At 41.9% G+C, this 19,690-nt stretch overlaps 1 protein-coding gene across 3 annotated transcripts in view; it reads right to left on the minus strand.

Annotated features, from left to right (window-relative positions):
• CORO2A (coronin 2A) overlaps positions 1-19,690 on the minus strand; it is a 209,395-nt gene that overhangs the window by 76,656 nt on the left and 113,049 nt on the right. For all 3 annotated transcript variants that reach the window (XM_077475306.1, XM_077475305.1, XM_077475304.1), the window contains exons 2-3: positions 10,930-11,130; positions 2,524-2,640 (exon numbers count right to left, since the gene is read on the minus strand). In XM_077475306.1, coding sequence (XP_077331432.1) covers positions 2,524-2,640; positions 10,930-11,130 — 318 coding nt within the window. The remainder of the gene's footprint in view (positions 1-2,523; positions 2,641-10,929; positions 11,131-19,690) is intronic.

Raw genomic sequence — 19,690 nt, forward strand, 5'->3', positions numbered from 1 at the left:
TGAGACGAGAACACAGTCTGGACCTCAGCAGGTGCTGAGCTGCAAGCCTGGAGAAGATTAGTAATGGATATTTAATGGAGGGCACTGTCCTGAAGTCCTGGTCTGCAGAAGTATCTTTTGTCTCCCTCACCGAGGATCTACCCGTGGAAGATGGGTGGCAGACATCTTCTATGACATTGTAAATAAGACCTGTGTTTGGGACTATATTGTATGCCTGCAGCTATAAGGATTTGTGCTGGAACATTGCCCTTTTGTTGATCATTTTGGAGAATCCTGAACCCCTGCATTTCCTCTAGTTACTCAGCAATAATTTCTAAAAAGACAACCCACTGGGGGGAGGTACTACAGATGCTTCTGAGATTATTCAGAGCCAACTGACCGGTGCAGTTAATTTCCTTCTGACCTGCTACCATCCAATTCTTGCATTCTTAGCCCTTGTACACATGGTCGGAGATTCCGACGGAATGATTCCTATCGGACCGTTTTGTCGGATATTCCGACTGTGTGTGGTCTGCATCGGACTGTTTCCGTCGGAATATCAGACGAACCAACTTTTCCAACTTGCCGGTAAAATTTTCCGACAAAATGCTCCGATCATGTGTAGCCTACTCCGACGGACAAAGTGCCACGCATGCTCAGATCAAATTCCTAGACCAAAGCTATTGGCTACTAGCCTGAACGTAGTCCCGACGTAACAAAATAACGTCATCACGTTATGTACAATCGGATTTTCCGACAACTGAGTCCGACCGTGTGTATGCAACATCACTTCTGGACCTCTTCCGGAATTAATCAGACGGATTTGGTTGCCGGAATCTCCGACCGTGTGTATGGGGGCTTAGAGACTTGCATGAAAAGAGAAGCAGTTCTGAAACAAAACACAAGCCCATCACCACTAGTCCTTAGGGGATCTCCTCTCTTTTGGAAAGATTCCCTTTGACTTTAAGTTGTGTCTCCAAGACAAGAAGTGAAAGCAAAATTCTCTATAAAAAAATCAAAAAAAATCTGAAAAGGGTTTTATTCATTCTCAATTCTATATAAACAGGGACCATAGATACACAAAGTAATTTTACCCATTTAATACAATATAATATGTTTGCCACAAGTTGCTAATCAGCCAATCACATGGCAGCAACTCAATGCATTTAGGCATCTAGACGTGGTGAAGGCAACTTGCTGAATTTCAAACAGAGCATCAGAATGGGGAAGAAGGGGGATTAAAGTGACTTTGAATGTGGCATGGTTGTTGGTGCCAGACGGATTGGTCTGAGTATTTTAAAAACTGCTGGTCTACTGGGATTTTCATGAACAGCCATCTCTAGGGTTTACAGAGAATGGTCCGAAAAAGGGAAAATATCCACTGAGAAGCAGTTGTTCATGTCAGAGAATGGGCGGACTGATTTGAGATGATAGAAAGGTAACAGTCAAATAACCACTTGTTACAACCAATGTATGCAGAATACCATCTCTGAACGCACAACACATCGAACCTTGAAGCAGACAGCAGCAGAAGACCACACTGGGTGACACTCCAGTCAGTTAACAGGAAACTGAGGCTACAATTCACACAGGCACCAAAATTGGACAATAGAAAATTGGAAAAACATTGCCTGGTCTGATGCGTCTCGATTTCAGCTACGACATTCAGATGGTAGGGTCAGAATTTAGTGTAAACAACATGAAAGCCTGAATCCATCCTGCTTTGTATCAATGGTTCAGGCTGGTGGTATAATGGTGTGAGGGATATTTTCATGGCATAATTTTGGCTCCTTAGTACCAATTGAGCATCGTTTAACTGCCACAGCCTACCTGAGTATTGTTGCTGACCATATCCATCCCTTTATGACTACAGTGTACCCATCTTCTGATGGCTACTTCCAGCAAGATAATGCACCATGTCACAAAGTTCAAATCATCTTAAACTGGGTTCTTTAAACTGGGATCTCAATCCAATTTGAAGATTCACATTATAGATGTGCAGCCGACAAATCTGCAGCAACTGTGTGATGATCATGTCAGTATAGAACAAAATTCGGCGTGGATCGGGCCAGATGTCGGGGCTTCGCTCTAAGGTAAGTTTTTCATAATGAGCTAGTATGCGGTGCATACTAGCTCATTATACCTTTTGCTTTGCAGGTGGTAAAAAAAAAAAAAAAAAAATTAGCGGGTTTACTACCGCTTTAAGACAGCTGAAGGCAAAAGGGGTCCAACCCGGTAGTAGCAAAGTGTACCCAATAAAGTGGCTGGTAAGTGTATGTCACCTTCAGAACTTAGTGGCTATAAATACTGTCTGTAATGTCACTTTACTCCTTCATATACATTGAAGTGTTTTTCTTTACCAATGAACTTTATTATGGAATCACAATAGGAATATTTCATGTAAAAATAAAACTGCGTTTGAGGCTTTCTATATCCATGATTTACATATGGTTTAAAATTAAAACTGTATGCATGAATTTTAGCTTACTATAATAATTTTAACAAAAGTTTTCAACAACCAGGCATATTATCTTATTGACTTACAGATGAATCCTCAGAGCAGGAAGCAATTACGTAGTCATCAAAAGGGTTCCACTTGATGTCCAGCACATTCCCTCTGTGACCACAAACTTTGGGATAATGAGGATCAAGTTTTCCCGACTGCAATCAAAATATTGTTCAGAGTTAGCTCATGTCACATTTTTATATTAGTTGTTTATAGACTATTCAGTACCCTTTATAAGTCTTGGTGTAAAGCGTTTTCATTTTTTTAATAGTGTGGGGAGAGGTTAGACCAGTCTCTCAACCTTTTTAACACTATCAAACCCTTAAATATATATATAATAATAAATTAAAAAAAGATATATTTTATATAATTACTACATTACAGATAATGGTACATTAGTGTGATTTTTACTGGGAATAATGCTCCTTGCACTTGTGGTCACTGGGAAGAATCTCCTCTCAGAGATAGCTAGAAAGATCATTGTTAGTGATAAATTATCTGAGAGGCAAAAACTGCCTCGCGTTCCACTGAACGTGGGTCAAGGAAGGCTGCGTTATGCTATTAGTAAATTTTTACTACTGTGTTCCCATTTGAGAGAGTGAACCTGCTATTTTTATTGGTTACCGCTGTCTCAGAGAAAGGGAGACATCCAAAATGTTCGAGTTTTCCCCAAAACAAATGATCAAAGTAAATCTTCCAATGGGGACACATGTTCTTGGCACAACTGTCTATGCTGGGAATTTCTTTTGCACTGGAAAATTTACTTCAACTTTCTGCTGGATCTCTGGGACAGGCAGTGAAAGATACATTTTGCCAATGGAACACATACAGCAAAAAAAAATACAAAAGAAAACATAAATACACTTTACCCGCTTGTCGACCACCTAACTTAGATTCAGGGTGGCAGTACGTACGTGATCCGTGTGACCATCAGCTCTGCTATGCTGTGATTCGTTACAGCACAAGCTGATCAGCAGGTCCCAGCCAATGATTGACCACCGGGACCCACTGATGAGCTCCGTGTTTCACGGAATAGAGCTCTGTGATTGGCAACAATACAGAGCTCTGTTCACTGACAGGAGATCTAGCCGTTTTGTTTTTAGCCTTTAGCCAGCATCAGCTAGTGTCAGATTGCCCGATACAAGTGGCTGATTGCTCCCATTACTAGCATAAAAAAAAAAAAAAAAAAAATTACAGTCTATATACACCATAGTTTGTAGACGCTAAAACTTTCTGCAACCAATATACACTCATCGTTTTATTTTTTTTATTTTTACCAAAGACATGTAGCAGATTACATTTTGGCATAAATTTATGAAGAAATTTGTTTATTTTTTATTGATTGATTTATAGCAGAAAGTAAAAAATATTGTTTATTTTTTTTCAAAATGTTGACTTTTTTTGTTTAAATAATAAAAAAAAAAACATTGCTGATCAAATACCACCAAAAGAAAGCTCTATTTGTGTGAAAAAAGAGAAATAAAATTTCATTTCATTACAGTATTGCATGAACCCGCAATTGCCAAGTAAGTAGTGCAGTGGCGAATAGCAAAAAAATGGCCTGGTCATGAAGGGGGTAAAGAGGAGAGCAAGTGGTAATGATTTTCACATTGAGTGATAGAGAATTAGAGCCTTCCTGTTTACAAGGAAATGTATGAAACCTGCAGATTTGTGAAACAAAGGCATCGAGGGTGCAGCATATCGACACTATTGTTATGCCTGCAATGATTTTGATGTGCAATCAAGGCCAATAAATCAGAGGTATGCTTTTGCATAACAGAGCATGCAGATATCTAACATGCTTTGAAAGAAAGAAGCGGATACATCAGCTAGTTGTTTTTAAATTCCTGTTATTAGCTAGTTTCTAAAATGAAACTACATTTTAAACCAAAATTGGCATTCAACTGCCAAAACCACACTTTTTCTACTTATACTGCAGATTAAGACAATTATTATTAAGAGGCACTAGTTTAAAAAGGTATTACAGACTGTAATTGAGCCTGTCCTTGCTTGGCAAAAGTAACTTGGTGTGCAAGGAGGGAAGTTGCAAAAGCAGAACATATAAAATCCTGATTTCATTAAAATTCAGACGTTTGTATCAAAAAACCCCCACACGTTTTAGCAATCCAAAATGGTCCTCCTTTACTGGGGCTTTATCAACACAGACAACAAAGATTATAGCACAGGATCCTATTCTATGATCTCAGCTGCTGCTTTTTTCCTACACAAGCAAAGAGCCAACCTGCAATCACATCTCCTGAGAGATCTGCTTTAGGGATAACCAAGCCCTCCTCACTTCCTAAAGATTCATATACACTTCTAGTTTTCTTTTTGTTCAACCCAGAGTCTAATGAACAAAAAAAAAAAAACTGACAGCTCAGGTTGGATCTTCTGTACTAACAATCCAACGTTAGTACAACGATCTCTCCTGCTGTGCTATTGTGTTCTGAGAGGGGGATGGCCCTGCCCACTAGAACACTCCGGTCAGCGTTCTCAGCCATTGGCTGTCGAAACATTCGGCCCGTGTGTATAGGATTAAGGCTACATTCACATTTGAGCCGAGTGTCTTTGGTCAAATCAAGATTTCTTTTGTGTTTGTATGGGCATTTGGCAAATGAAAAGCTAGCTACTATGGAATACAAACGTATGATAAGGGCATTTTCACACAAATTTGATGTCTAATGGGGCCAAATGCTTGAAGCTTATACAGGCACAGCGGAAAACCATGGGATTTTGTATGTTGAGAATTTGGAGCTTCGAGCTTGGGGACCGAATACAATCAGGTGTGAAAGGGGCTGAAGACCTAACTTTAAGAAATCCAGTGCTCCACAACTTTCTTCTACTTGCTTGGCAAAGTGTCTTTTCTACAGTTTTGGATATAGTGGGGTACAATTCCTATCTGGTAAAATGGTTGCCCTCAGGACAGGAAGGGATGAGGAAATATTTCTGAAAGCAACACAGACAAAAGTAAAAATGATTCAGGTTGAGTAGGAGAATGCTAGATTCTGTCACATGATTCCCCCATCCACACATTCGAGTTGGATAGGGAAATCCTCTTTGCTGTGTCTTTGTATTCTGACTGCGGGGAGAATTCCCCCACCATCAGAATACGCAGATCAGTCCTGCAGAGCTAACTGAGCGGCGAAAATCCAATAGGGCAGTAGATCGACTTCTGTTTAACCACAGTGCCCACACACAGATCGAAAATCGTTCGGTCCCTGCTGAACTGACCAAATGTATGGGCAAATGTATGGGCAGCTTTGTCTGTCTACCTGTAGCAGAAATTTCCCCAAGTGCTGTTTGCTAAAACATTGTTCTTAGAACAAGAAGTGAGGGGAAGTCTCTGTAACGCAGCTCTGAACAGCAGAAAAACCTGACAGGGGTTCTAACTTTTCCCCACTCTATCCAACACAAACAGAAAAAAGGTTGTGGGTATAGATACATTTTAAAGTTACTAAACTATTCTTATTTTCACCTCACAAGTTTCGAAAATCAAAAAACTAAATCTTGCCCTAAATGCTAAACCTCCTGGGAAAATTTGTCCCCAAAAGAGAAGCCTAATAGTTGCATATGGCAAGGTCAGAGAAGCCTGTGGTGGCCAATAGAGCAATTCTGGGCTGCTCAGTGTTCCTACAAATAGGCTAGAGAGGAAGATTATCATCAGAACTACCTAAACAAATACTGTATATGGTGCAGAAGAACACAACCTTTTACATTTATTTGGCTTTTAACTGAACTCTAGAATAAAGCTGGCCATACACCTATAGATTATCTGCAGATTTTCTATTGTTAGATGGAAAAAGTGCAACAGATTTCTCCATGTTCGCTAAACTGTATGGATGGAGGAATCTCCCATTTTTTATGTCTAACCATAGAAAATCTGCAGATATTCAAAAAAAAAATATTTTGGTAATAAAAAAATCACAATAAGCGTATATTGATTGGTTTGCTCAAAAGTTATAGCATCTACAAGTAGGGGATAGATTAATGGCATTTTTATACATTTTTTTTTTTTACTAGTAATGGTGGCGATCTGCAATTTTTATCGGGACTGCGACATTATGGCAGACATATCGGACACCTTTAACACATTTTTGGGATGATTGACAATTATACAGCGATCAGTGCTATAAAAATGCACTGATTACTGTGTAACTGTCACTGGCAGGGAAGGGGTTAACACTAGGGACGATCAAGGGATTAACTGTGTTCCCTAGTGTGTGTTTTAACTGTGGGGTGAGAGGACTGACTATAGGAGATCACAGATCGTGGTTTCTAGCTATTAGGAACTCATGATCTGCCTCTACTCACAGAACAGGGATTTGTGTGTTTACACACACACACGTCCCTGTTCTGCCTCTCGTGCCTGTGACTGCCGGCTATGAACATTAGCATGCCTGCAGTGCAGTGGGCAAGCGCGTTCCTGCTATCCCGCTCAAAGGAGCCAACGTACAGCGACGTTGGCTCGCAGAATTGTGCCGACCTGCTGCAGTATAAAGGCGGCCGCTGGTAGGCAAGTGGTTAACCCCCTTACGCAGCTTAGAACAGGAGTCATGTGATCACTTAAAAAAACAAAAAAGGTACAAATGTTTTTTGCCTTGCATTTTTTATTTTATACTGAATGGGTTCTTCTACAAGGTGAGGGTTGACATTAGAGCTGTGACGATTAATCATTAATTAAGATTGCAATCTCAATTTGACCCGCCACACAATCTTAATCCAGCAGTCCCATGATTCATGTAAAAAGTGCTAAGCAGTTCCCTGCTAGAAAAAAAAAAAAAGCAGTCGGCAATGTTTATCAACAACATTGCTCAGCGCTGAAAGAGTGAGATAAAAAGAAACCTTGTATCTTTCGGTTTATTTATTTACAGATCAAAGAGATGAACGTTATCCTGCAAATTAAAGAGGAAGTAAACCCCTTCAAACCACTTTGACCTACAGGTAAGCCTAGATTAAGGCTTACCTGTAGGTCCAAGCAATATCTCCTAAACCTATATGGTTTAGGAGATATTTGCCCGAAAATGGGCACCGCTGTCTACGGCGCATGCGCCGTAGACAGCGGCGTGCAGGCGCACTAAATGTGGCAAGTCCAAGAATGGATTTGCCTAATTTGTCGACTCCCGTGCGCATGCGCGGGAGTGACGTCATCGCGGCTTCGCTGAATGGCAGCGGCGGAGCTGCGAGACGCGACTCCCGTGCGCATGCGCGGGAGTGACGTCATCGCGGCTTCGCCGCTGTCATTGGTCGGAGCTGCGAGACGCCACCAGCAAGATGGATACGGCGGACTACAGGGATCAGCGGCGACTTCGCTGGCTCCTGTGTCAGGTAAGTGACACATAATGAGCTACTATGCGATGCATAGTAGTCCATTATGCTTTACCTTTGCAGGGAAAAAAAAAGAGGAAGTAAACCCATCAGGGTTTACTTCCTCTTTAAGTCAGTTTAAAGTAACCTTGTCAAGTTTGATACATTGCTTCTGTGGGAGGTCACGTGATCTCCCGAGCTGACGTTGGAGGGCGATCATGGCCCCTCCTGCAGAAGCAATGTCTCGGAGGTGTAAAGCACCTGCGAGTCATGTGACCGGCCTGAATACAGCTCTAAAGAGGTATTTAGAACGCTCGTTTTTACAAAGGACTTGCATAGTGTGGTATGCCGGCCTCTAATAGAGGGGCTGGCAGTGAATAAAATAAAAGATTTAACACACACTTTAATGTTAGTATTGCTTGGTACAGAGTCCACCAATTGCATATTTCAGCTTGTGCCATTTCAGCATACTGCAAAGAGGAATGATAATGACCAAAGAACCCACTGTAGAAAATAAGATTTCAGTTCCTTATTATCAAACTTTTATTTATTGTCACTGAGAGGCAAAAATACATTGAACAGCATACACCCTAGATAATTGCAGTAGCAATAGTATAATCATAGTTAACATTTAGGACAGAGTTTTAGGTCATGGAAACAGAAATTTTTCGGTCATAAAAAATGTTTTCTAAAAACACGCAGCTGTGTTTTAATGTGTGTATCAGATTGGTGGGCACCTTTCAAATGAAAGTCATACAACTACAGAAGCATTATATATATATTTTTTTTAGCTTCCTCTGTCTTTTACAGTTAATGAAATCAGTACAACACAAGCTTAAAACAACTAGCATAGGCTGCTGCTTCTGGATAATTTCTATCATTGATCTAAGGCAAATAAAAGTGGGTATAGTTAAATTGGGTAGGAAAGAGAATCCAACTAGGGGTTTTCTTTCCTTCCACACATGGTAGAAGGAAAGAATATCATAAGATCTATCGCCAGCCTCATCAGGCACGGAGGCAGCTGAGAGCAGGATCCCCACTGCATAAAATAACAATCAGGTGAACACTGCAGGAAAAACAAACAATCAGGCACTGACTGTGCATTTAAGAATTAACACTTCATTTTAACCACTTCACCCAAAACGACGTACCTGTATATCAGTTCTTTGACCTAAATACCGGGGTTATGGCAGCAGCTAGCTGCGATAACTCCGGTATTTTCGGGAACGCCACACGTTTCTCTTTATGATAAAAGTGGTCTCTGTGGCAGATTTGCAGTGATATCACTTTTATCAGCGGTGGGAGAGGTGCCTACCCCCCTCCCGCCGCGCTCCGGTTGTCTCTGCCACTTACCAGACCCGGTGGTAGCGGCAGAGACAATCGCGTCCTCTCCCATGGAGGGGGAAGATGGCTGCTGCTAGGCTCCATGGCATAGGAGGGGGGAAGCAATGTCAAACGTCACTTCCACCCATAGCTCTTAAAGGGGTTGCAAACCCTTGTGTTTTTTCACCTTAATGTATCCTATGCATTAAGGTGAAAAAACTTCTGACAGTGACTGGCCCCCTAGCACCCCCTTTTTACTCACCTGACCCCCCCTCGATCCCCGGAGATGCGCTGGACCTCTCTGCCTGGGGTTCTCGGCTCTTGATTGGATAGATTGATAGCAGCACAGCCATTGGCTCCTGCTGCTGTCAATCAAATGCAAGGCTGCTACCTGGTCTTCAGTGCATACGTTCACAAAATTTTATCAAGTAGATGTTCGGGCAGCCCAGGATTCGGCCGCAGTGTACTGCAGGCTGCCAAATAATAATAATAATAATAATAATTATGATGGCTATTGTTTGGCAGGGTGTCTCCCTCCCCTCAAGGCTATTGCTCTGGGACATTGCAGCGGGTAATGATTAGCCTGGCTCTGTGTTGACGCTGATGTATGAAAAAAAGTGTTTTTTTTTTGTTTGTTTTTTTACACAAATTTGTCCATTTATACAATATTTCTAACACATAGCATGTACATACCAAAAATTACACCCCAAAATAGATTCTTCTACTCCCCCTGAGTACGGCGATACCATATGTGGGAGACTTTTACACAGCCTAGCCACGGAGAGGCCCAACATGCAGGGAGCACCATCAGGTGGGGGGCATACGTTTCAAATCTAATTTGACTACCTATTGTACTTTTGTGAGGCATTCTAGTGGCATGGATGTGGCATGGATGAGCCGTGGATGGGGATGGCTGAGTATGGATGGGATGACTGAGTATGGCTGGATGGATGAATATTGCCAAGTATGGATGGATGAGTATTGCTGATTAGGGGTGGCTGAGTGCAGGAATGGGCACATATCAGCGCTGTGGGCAATACACATCCATCACACAGCGCTGCAGCACTCGATCTCTCCCCTCGCACTGTACCGATAGGTACAGAGAGGGGAAAGAGGAACCGGACGTGACGCCGATTTGTTTACAAGTGATCACTCTGTCATTTGACGGAGTGATCATGTGGTAAACACCCACTGTCAGCGGCCGTTTACTGAGATGCGCCGGGTCCTCCCGGAGGTCATGGATATTCCCAGGTGCGCGTCCCAGGGGGGACGTCAATGTACACCCTCCCAGAGTTATCGAGCTGCGCTGTAGCTGTCATTCAGCTATGGCGCAGTCATCAAGTAGTTTGGGCTACTTTACTGTTTTCTTAATTTTTTTTTTATTAAAAAAAGTGCACTGGTAAGATCGCTGCACAAATACAGTGTGACAGAAAGTATTGCAACGACTGTCATTTTATTCTCTAGGGTGTTAGAAAAAATATATATAAGATTTGGGGGTTCTAAGTAATTTTCTAGCAAAAAAAAAATGATTTTAACTTGTAAAACAACAAGTGTAAAAAAGAGGCTTGGCCCTCAAGGAGTACACAGCAGGGGGATAGTCTTCAATTATAAATGCATAAAAAGACAAATCTAATGTGTCAAAACAGTTTAGAAAAAAAAATAAATACTTTTGGCTAAGGTAGAGGAAAAGCCAAAAGATGGCCTCAGCGCAGAGTGTAAATGTCCCCCTTTTCAGGAATCTTGTGTAAAGGGGACCCAACTCCAGGAGTAGAAGCATTGTCAGTAGTTCCATCACTTATAAAAGGTTGTTTTCTTACCTGGTGTATAGGAATTACAATAAAGGCTCCTCCACCTGCAGATTCCGTCACTACAGCAATGAAAATTGGATTTACAGCACAAAAATGGTTGTCATGTACACTTCTTGTGATGTTCACATTGTCATAACAGTTCTCTTTGTTTGCAGGCTTTCCAAATACATGGCGATACTTTGAGCTTCGATACTGAGGCTGCCATGACATCTGTGGAAAGAAAAAAACAAAAATGATTGGAGCAGTCTTAATAGCACCGACTGAACAAAGGAAACAAAACAAGAGCATAAATCTTCAAAAAATGTGGATCTATCCCCTTTCAGGTTTTGAGAAATGAGCTTTACTTGACAACTTTAATCTCATGTGTCAAACAGCACTAGTTTAAGGCCTCATGCACACTGGACGTTTTTATAGCTGCTTCTAGGGGAGTCTGGTGTTTTTTTACAGCTTAAAACTGCCTTTTTATGTTAGTCTATGTGTCCATGCACACATAGGCTTTTAGGAGCTGTAAGTGGTATAGATGTTCAAGCTGCAAAAAAACAAACAAAAAAAACCCCCAGGGCCAGTGCGTTCTGGAGCAGCAGTGTTACAGCTGTAAAAATGGCTGACGGTACTGGCTTTGCAGCTTTTTTTTTTTTTTAACGCCCTGTGTGCATGAGGCCTAACCGTTATTTTTCCCAACAAGTCCTGGCAGGATTCAGTGATGGAATCTCCAGCTATCAGACCTGACTGGATGCCTTTCAACAGGATGTGTCTGGGGAAATTACTCCTGTTGTGGTATTGTATTCTGATAGTGGGGAGCCTTCCCCGATGACAGAATACAATGATCATTGCTGCCGGTGTCCTATCAGATACTGTCCCCCATTACATAGTGTCCGCAGAGAAGCCGAACATCTCTGCAGAAGAACGGTGCCTGCGCACTGTGTCCAGGTTCAAGCCCCACCATCCAAGTAGATATAGAGTTAGAATATAAAATGGCTGAACGAAGCGAGGCCGTGGCCGAATCGTGGCAGGCGAAGCGAGCCCACGAGGGGCCCTGTTACTATGAGCAACCCTATGTCCACTTGGATGGTGGGGCTTCAACCTGGACTCAGTGCGCAGGCGCTGTTCTTCTTCAGAGATGTTCAGCTTCTCCTTGTCCACCGTACTGTGCAAGCGCAGTATGGCCCGGACACTATCCTATAGGGGGACACTTTGTCAGAACACCGGCTATAGTCAGCAGCACTGATCGCCAACAGGCTGGCTGTACACAAGTCAACTGGCCTGCCCATAAAAGGATGGAAAATTGGCCGGTTCAGCAGGGACTGGATATATTTCTATCTGAGTTTGGCCAGCTTAAGTCTGGCCATAAATTGATCAAGATCCACAATTTAGGTGGACAGAGGAATCGTCCCCGCTGAGCGACCATTAGCTTGATCTCTGTTGAGCAAAAGCAGCCACGCATGGATCGAAAATTCAATCCATCTATGGCCAACTAAGACACACTAGAAGACATTTTGAGATTTCCCTTAGTAAACAGTAGGTAAATACATTTGTAAATATACATTATAAATGCAATCTCTTAAAGGGCCAGTTCATACCACATGCAGTCCAGCGCATTTTTTTTCTGCAACATTTATTTAAGGTTAAGGAAAAAAAGGGGTGGGGGGAATGCATGGAACGCATCAAAAAACGCTCCTGAAAAAAAGCATCTGGAGTGCATCCGGACTGCATTTCTATGGTGTGAACTGGCCCAAAGGAAAGCATGTATGTATGTATGTATGTATGTATGTATGACCATCTATTAATAGCAAACATTACAGATGAGGCAGAAGTTCAAACACACGCAAAAAATATTATTCAATTAACCTTTGTCGATCTCCCTGAGGGCAAGCAGCATAGCTTAATAATTCTTCCTGTCCTTCCTCATTACTACAGTGGAACTGGAAGATGTATTCCTATGGTAACTGCCATATAAATGTTATGGTGCAATCAAACCTTTACTCCCAAAGGAATTTGTGCTATTTTTACTACTAATTATGTGCTTACTGGATCAAGAGGGGGTATTACCATCATTGTACTTATTAACCATACAAGTCTGATTAGCTGCTACAATCACATACTGGTCTCATAAAAGTGATTATATACTGTATGTGTATTCTGTTATTAATCATCCAGTAGGCTAGGTTTTGGTTTCCAGGAAAGGGTATTTTAAAGGTGCTGTGTGACCATAATCATATACAGTATATTCAGGACACAGATCACAATAAAAACTTAAAAAATGTGCTAAAAATACACTTTATACCTACTATACAGCAGCTGGGACTGGGATTTACAGGACCCTACATTGTTTTTACAGACTTTGCCAGTCTACTCTTAATGCTCCCCTTGGCCTATACAAGCAATACTTTTGGTGGCTTTTCATGGATAAGTGTGGTCATTTGTTGTATGCTTTACAGCTACCAGTGCAAAACATTTGGTCTTCAGATATTGGTTGCTCTGCCCAACAACGGCTTTTACAATTTGTCCTTACAGCCGTTGTATGGCTTCCAGTCTTACATCTAGACGCCTCCTACGTAGACTTTCTAAGGTTGCGTCTTGGAATCTTGCACCTGCCCCGCTCATTGAGATTAGTGGCTGTAGATTAGGAGATGTTCTGGTGAACCACATTACATTCTATGACACGACATTTTGCAGGATTTAAATTTTTTCCTGAAGTAATAGTATGAAAAAATGTCTGCTATAATTTGCTTGTAAAAGCAATAATTGTAGACTCCGCAGCAGGCAGGGAAAAAGGTAGAAAATAAAGGCAAACTTCTAAATGCGTTTCTGATTTGTGCTGCAGGAAATATTCAGCATATCACCAAAATGTTGGTAATGGCACAGTGTTAGAGAGACAGGGACATATTTTGTTATTCTATTACTTCTCACACGTCAATGATCTCTTGTAGCTATGAGGTGTGGCAGAGTAATAATGCCATCAAGCTGCATGCCTGAATCAATTTCAGATAAAAATAATCTAAAGGCAGGGATTGCTCATCTGTTCAAGTAAACAGGATTCCTCTACCTGTATACACATAGCACATTCACAATCAGGGTTTGAAGTACGGTAATTTGCACATACTTTATTTTCAAAAATGTTTTTTCTTCTATCATAAATGACCATGTAGATGGTGGTCAAAGAGTTGCAGATATCCATTTGTATCTGGTTACCGGTACATGCGTTTCATATGGGGGAGCTATACTAATGTACCTTGTAAGGCTACATGCACATAGACAGGAAAAAAAAAAAAAAAACAGCTTTTAGAAGCATTTTTTCTTTTTATATGCCTATCAACACAGCTCAGTATTAGTCAATGTGTTCATGCACATTGTGGTATTTATATTTGTATTTTAGGGTAGCATTTAGGGAAAAAGAAATAAAAAAAAATACACCACAACTGTGTTCAGAGAGACATATACTGGCATAATTTATGCATGTACATGCATAAGCGGGCTAGTATATGGCTAGAATAATGGAATGTTCTAACTAATAGAATCAAATTATGTGCATATGCCTTGCACACATCAGCATAATACGCACCAGATTACGGATTTTGTATGGTGGATTTTTCATCCAGCTCCTGGCAGAAAGATAATGTGTAAATGGGCATATTTAATATGCCCATGTGAACGAGGCCTAAGGTTTACTTTGTTTCAGAGAGCTTGTCTACCTACTGTATATGGGTGTTAAAGTGGTTGTAAACCCTTACAACACACTTTGACCTACAGGTAAGCCTAGATTAAGGCTTACCTGTAGGTCCAAGAAATATCTCCCAACCCTACAGCCATAGACAGCGGCGCGCAGGCGCACTGAGCGTGCCACTGTCAACGGTGATATGCCGCGCGTGGCGGCTCCCGTGTGCATGCGCGGGAGGGATTGATGCGCCGGACTACAGGGGACAGCGGTGACTTCGCTGGCTCCTGTGTCAGGTAAGTGACACATAATGGACTACTATGCGATGCATAGTAGTCCATTATGTTTTACCTTTGCAGGGAATGAAAGAGGAAGTAAACGCATCAGGGTTTACTTCCTCTTTAAAGTGGAGGTTCACACTCCTCTACTGAATGCTGGTCCTCCATAATCCTGGCGGCTGTAATACACAAGCCGCTATGTCAGCCAACTTGACGCTATTGCAGCTGACTCCCCGATCGTGGATTAAATCTAGTGTCCATACAAGGATTCTGAAGGTGGATTCTCACAGGCGTATGATGCGCTTGGTGTCATTTGTCATGCAATACTAAGGCATGCACTTCCCTGGTCTGTTTATTGTTTAGACTGTCCACAGTCCCTGTTTAGGCAATTCAAGGGATGGCTGCTGGCTGCAAAGACCCTGATACAGTGAAGGCTGCAAAACTGGTTCAGAGCTTTTTGTCTGGCCACACCTGAGAGCGAGGGATTAATGGTGATCTACTACTGTAACTGGCTTCTTTTTAAAAAAAAAAAAAAAACCTTCAGGGCAATGTCATAATGTGCTAGTATACAACTTACCATAGAATGAAGCCCTCTAACGGTGAGCTGTCACCGCTGAAGGCGCTTCCATCTTCACATGGTCTTTTTTCCAGATTCGGGGACTCCAGCTGTGTGAGTGTCTGGAGCCGCTATTGTACTACTCCCGCGTATGCGCAGAGCAGCTGCAGTTTATGGCACAGGACTCTGAAGGAGGGGCATTCCTATACCATTCCCTCAGAGTGCATGCATCGGTGAGGTCACCGGCTGCAGCTACAGTAAATATCTCCTAAGTGGTGCATGTTTAGGAGATATTTACTGTACCTATAGGTAAGCCTTATTATAGGCTTACCTGTAAGTAAAATGAATGAATGAGAGTTTACTCCCACTTTAAACAGTGGGTAAACATCCAACAGGGATGCACCCCACAGAAAATGATAATCCTGATTCTTGTTTAAAAATCTTCATTATGCTATTCAAAATAAAATAAAATTCAAAAGTTCTGAACCATTTAATTTAATGGTTGCTTGCGACTGGTTACCAGATCATTTAAGTGGTCTGCTCTCTTCAAAAGGTTGAGTACCCCTGATTTAATGTTGACTCATCCGTGGATGAATCTAGTGGTCAATCTGGCCCCTTTCACTCAGGGATGGTGGGTCCGTTGGCGGTAAAACGCCACTATTTTTAGCGACGCTTTACTGACGTATTTGCAGGGCTATTCGGCCGATAGCACGGCCAAAAAAGGGTTAAAACCACCGGAAAAGCGCTGCTGCAGAAGCGCTTTGCCGTTGGTATAGCCACACTGCCCCATTGATTTCAATGGGCAGGAGCGGTATACACACCAGTCCTTCACCGCTCCAAAGATGCTGCTAGCAGGACTTTTTTTTACCTTCCTGCCAGCGCACCTCTCCAGTGTGAAAGACCTCGGGATTTCACACTGGAGTGAATGGAGCGGTTCTTTCAGGGAGCTTTGCAGGCGCTATTTTTAGCGATGTAGCGCCTGCAAAGCGCCCCAGTGTGAAAGGGGTCTTATTCAGATTATGTAGCGCTTGAAATGAATGATCCCTGTGAAGATTCAAACTAGCCTTAAAGAGTAACTACAAATTTCGCTGAAAAAAAAAGCATTTCCCTCTCAGTGATCTATGCAAGGATTTTAACAAACTTTTTGGCAAATTCCTAACATTTGTTAGTCCAAAGAAATAGCCATTTGTTTGTTTGTTGCCCATGTGCAAAGTGATTGTGAATGGGGGTGACTTTCACTATTGATCAACTGTTGCACTTGCAGCGCTCCAATGAAGAAAGTAGCAGAGAGTGTATCCATTTAGACACTATTACCCTTTTTGGATTATGTCACCAAAAATGAAATCTGATTTGTATCTTAGTGCAGACTTCTGGGAAAATCAGTGAGCCAATCATAAGCCAAGCAGGAAATTACATTTCTGGGGTCTGTCCTGTACACCATCTGTGTACAGAATGCCTCTAGGTTGTCATATTGAATTCAATTTTACAGAAAATGATAGTGCTGCAGATTGAAAAGTAAAATATATTTAATAAGAGAGTAACCCTTTAATGTCATTGATTTACCAAAGAAAAACAAACTGTTCGCTATGAAAAATAATTTTTTCTTAGTTTAGTGAATGTGGTGAAAAACAAAAACAAATCTTGTGCAAGGAAAAGAAAAAAAATGTTTTGCTTAAACATGATTGGATGATGGAAATCTTCACAAACTTTACTTCATTTACCAAGCTACAGTATCTCAGAAAAAATCAGCTGCGAAATTCAGATGGTAGGGCAGAATTTGGCATAAACAACATGAAAACATGGATCATCCTGCCTTGTATCAACGGATCAGGCTGGTGCTGGTGGTGTAATGGTGTGGGGGATATTTTCTTGGCACACTTTGGGCCCCTTACTACCAATTGAGCATTGTTTAAACACCATGGCCTACCTGAGTATTGTTGCAGACCATGTCCTTCCCAGTGGGCGGATCAGACCAGGAAACTGGCCACTGGTCTTATGAACAGGATATGAAGGGAACAAAGGGCTCCTCACAGAATAAAGAAGGATGGATGTGATTTGTAGTCTTAGTATGTGGTGACAATCACAAACAGGAAATGATGTCGCCACTTCAGAGATCCCGCCTCCTGGAGCCCAGGGATAGAGAAAATTCTGTGTAAAGAGATGACATCACTGATTTCTAAAACTAAGTTTTGTACACAGCGTACAATTTTAGTCTAAATCACATTAGCAGTTTTGCTTAAACACTTGCCGCCGTATAACTTACTTATACAGCAGCAAGGTGCCACTGCTGTGCTGGATCACATACCTAGTATGTGATCCGATGCTTCCGGGTCTGGGGCTCACGTGTGCTTCCGGGGGGCTTGCTCCCACGGTGATTATACACAGCGGGAACTGATCTGCGGGTACCATGAACTCCATGTTCCCCAGCACCCGCCGATCATCCAGCACAGAGGCAAAACAGCGGTCTGCCTAAGTAAGCAAGGCAGGTCACCGTTCTGTAGTAGGGAAGGCATGGCTCCTGTGTTCCTACAAAGCAGGGACATGGATTAATGCCTTCCCCTAGTAAAAGCACCTCCCACAGTACACCAAAACACTGGTCAAGCACACAGTTAAACCTTTTGTGGCACTGGGCCCCAAAAAGTGTCAAAAGTGTCAGTGTACAACTGTCTGCTGCAATATTGCAATACATAAATAGATAAAAATATCCCATAGTTTATAGACGCTATAACTTTGTGCAAACCAATTAACATACGCTTATTGGGATTTTTTTTACCAAAAATATGTAGCAGAATACATATTGGCTTAAATCCAGGGTCGGTGACCCGTCAATTGTGGCCAGGTGATGAGTAGATCGTGTCACACTGCTGACCCCGGGCTAAACTGCTCCTCCCCAGTGGCATACTGGCAGACCAGGGTGAGAAATCTGGGGTAGAGAAGGAGAGAGCCAGGCGACATATATTTTATTTGGGTACAGCGTCACGCGTCAGTTAATGACTTAAAGTGGGGTGCCCCCTAAAAAAAAAAAATGTAAAAGTCAGCAGCTACAAATACTGCAGCTGCTGACTTTTAATAGTCGGACACTTACCTGTCCCAGGGTCCAGTGATGCGGGAGAACAAAGCCCCCCCTCTTTCCCTGCTCCGCTCGTGGTGCCGGCATTCTTACTGGGGGCCCCCGGCTGTGGCTTCACAACCAGGCACCCACTGCGCATGCGCGAGCGGTGCAGGGCGCCGTGATATGCCGCACAGTCATCTGGGACACGTGACAGGTCCCAGATGTCTGTGCGGCGCGAGGGGAAGTGATGTCAACAGCCCGGGCATTGAAGGAGGCAGACTACGAGGGACCCCCTAGCAACAGGCATTTAGAGGCGAGTAAAAAACTTTTTTTTACATTTTTTTTTTAATTAATTTTAAGCTATTTTTTTTTTTTTTTTGGGTGGCAACACCACTTTAAGGACTGAGCCTCTTAGATTTGGTGTTTACTATTTAAAAACATTTTTTTTGCTAGAAAACTACTTAGAAAAAAAACATATATAATGTTTGGGGGTTCTAACACCCTAGAGGATAAAATGGCGGTCGTTGCAATACTTTATATCACACCGTATTTGCGCAGCGGTCTTGCAATTGCACTTTTTTTGGAAAAAATACACTTATGTGAATTAAAAAAATAAGACAACAGTAAAAAGTTAGCCCAATTTTTTTTTAAATTGTGAAAATAATGTTATGCCGAGTAAATTGATACCCAACATGTCAGGCTTCAAAACTGCGCCCGCTTGCGGAAGGGCGACAAACTTTTACTCTTAAAAATCTCCATAGGCGACGTTTAAAAAATTCTAAAAGTTGCATGTTTTGAGTTAGAGGAGGTCAAGGGCTAGAATTGTGGCTCTGGCTCGAAGGATCATGGCAATACCTCACATGTGTAGTTTGAACACAGTTTTGATATACGGCACTACTCACATATGCGTTCGCTTCTGCGCACAAGTTTGGAGGGAAAGGGTGCGCTTATTTTACCTTTTTTTACATTTTTTACATTTTTACACTGTTCTTTTTAAAAAAAAAATGAATTGTGTCACTTTTATTCCTATTACAAGGAATGTAAACATCCGTGGTAATAGAGCATGACAAGACCTCTTAAACATGAGATCTGGGGTCAAAAAGACTTCAGATCTCATTTTTACACTAAAACGCAATAAAAATAAATAAATAAAAATGAAATGCGATCTGGAAAAAAAAAGAAAAAAAAAATGTCCCAATAAGAGCTATGGGTGGAAAGTGATGATATGA

Source organism: Lithobates pipiens, unplaced genomic scaffold (assembly GCF_037356315.1).
Source record: "Lithobates pipiens isolate NorthernLeopardFrog02 unplaced genomic scaffold, aLitPip1_a1.2 Scaffold_13, whole genome shotgun sequence".
NCBI lineage: Eukaryota > Metazoa > Chordata > Amphibia > Anura > Ranidae > Lithobates > Lithobates pipiens.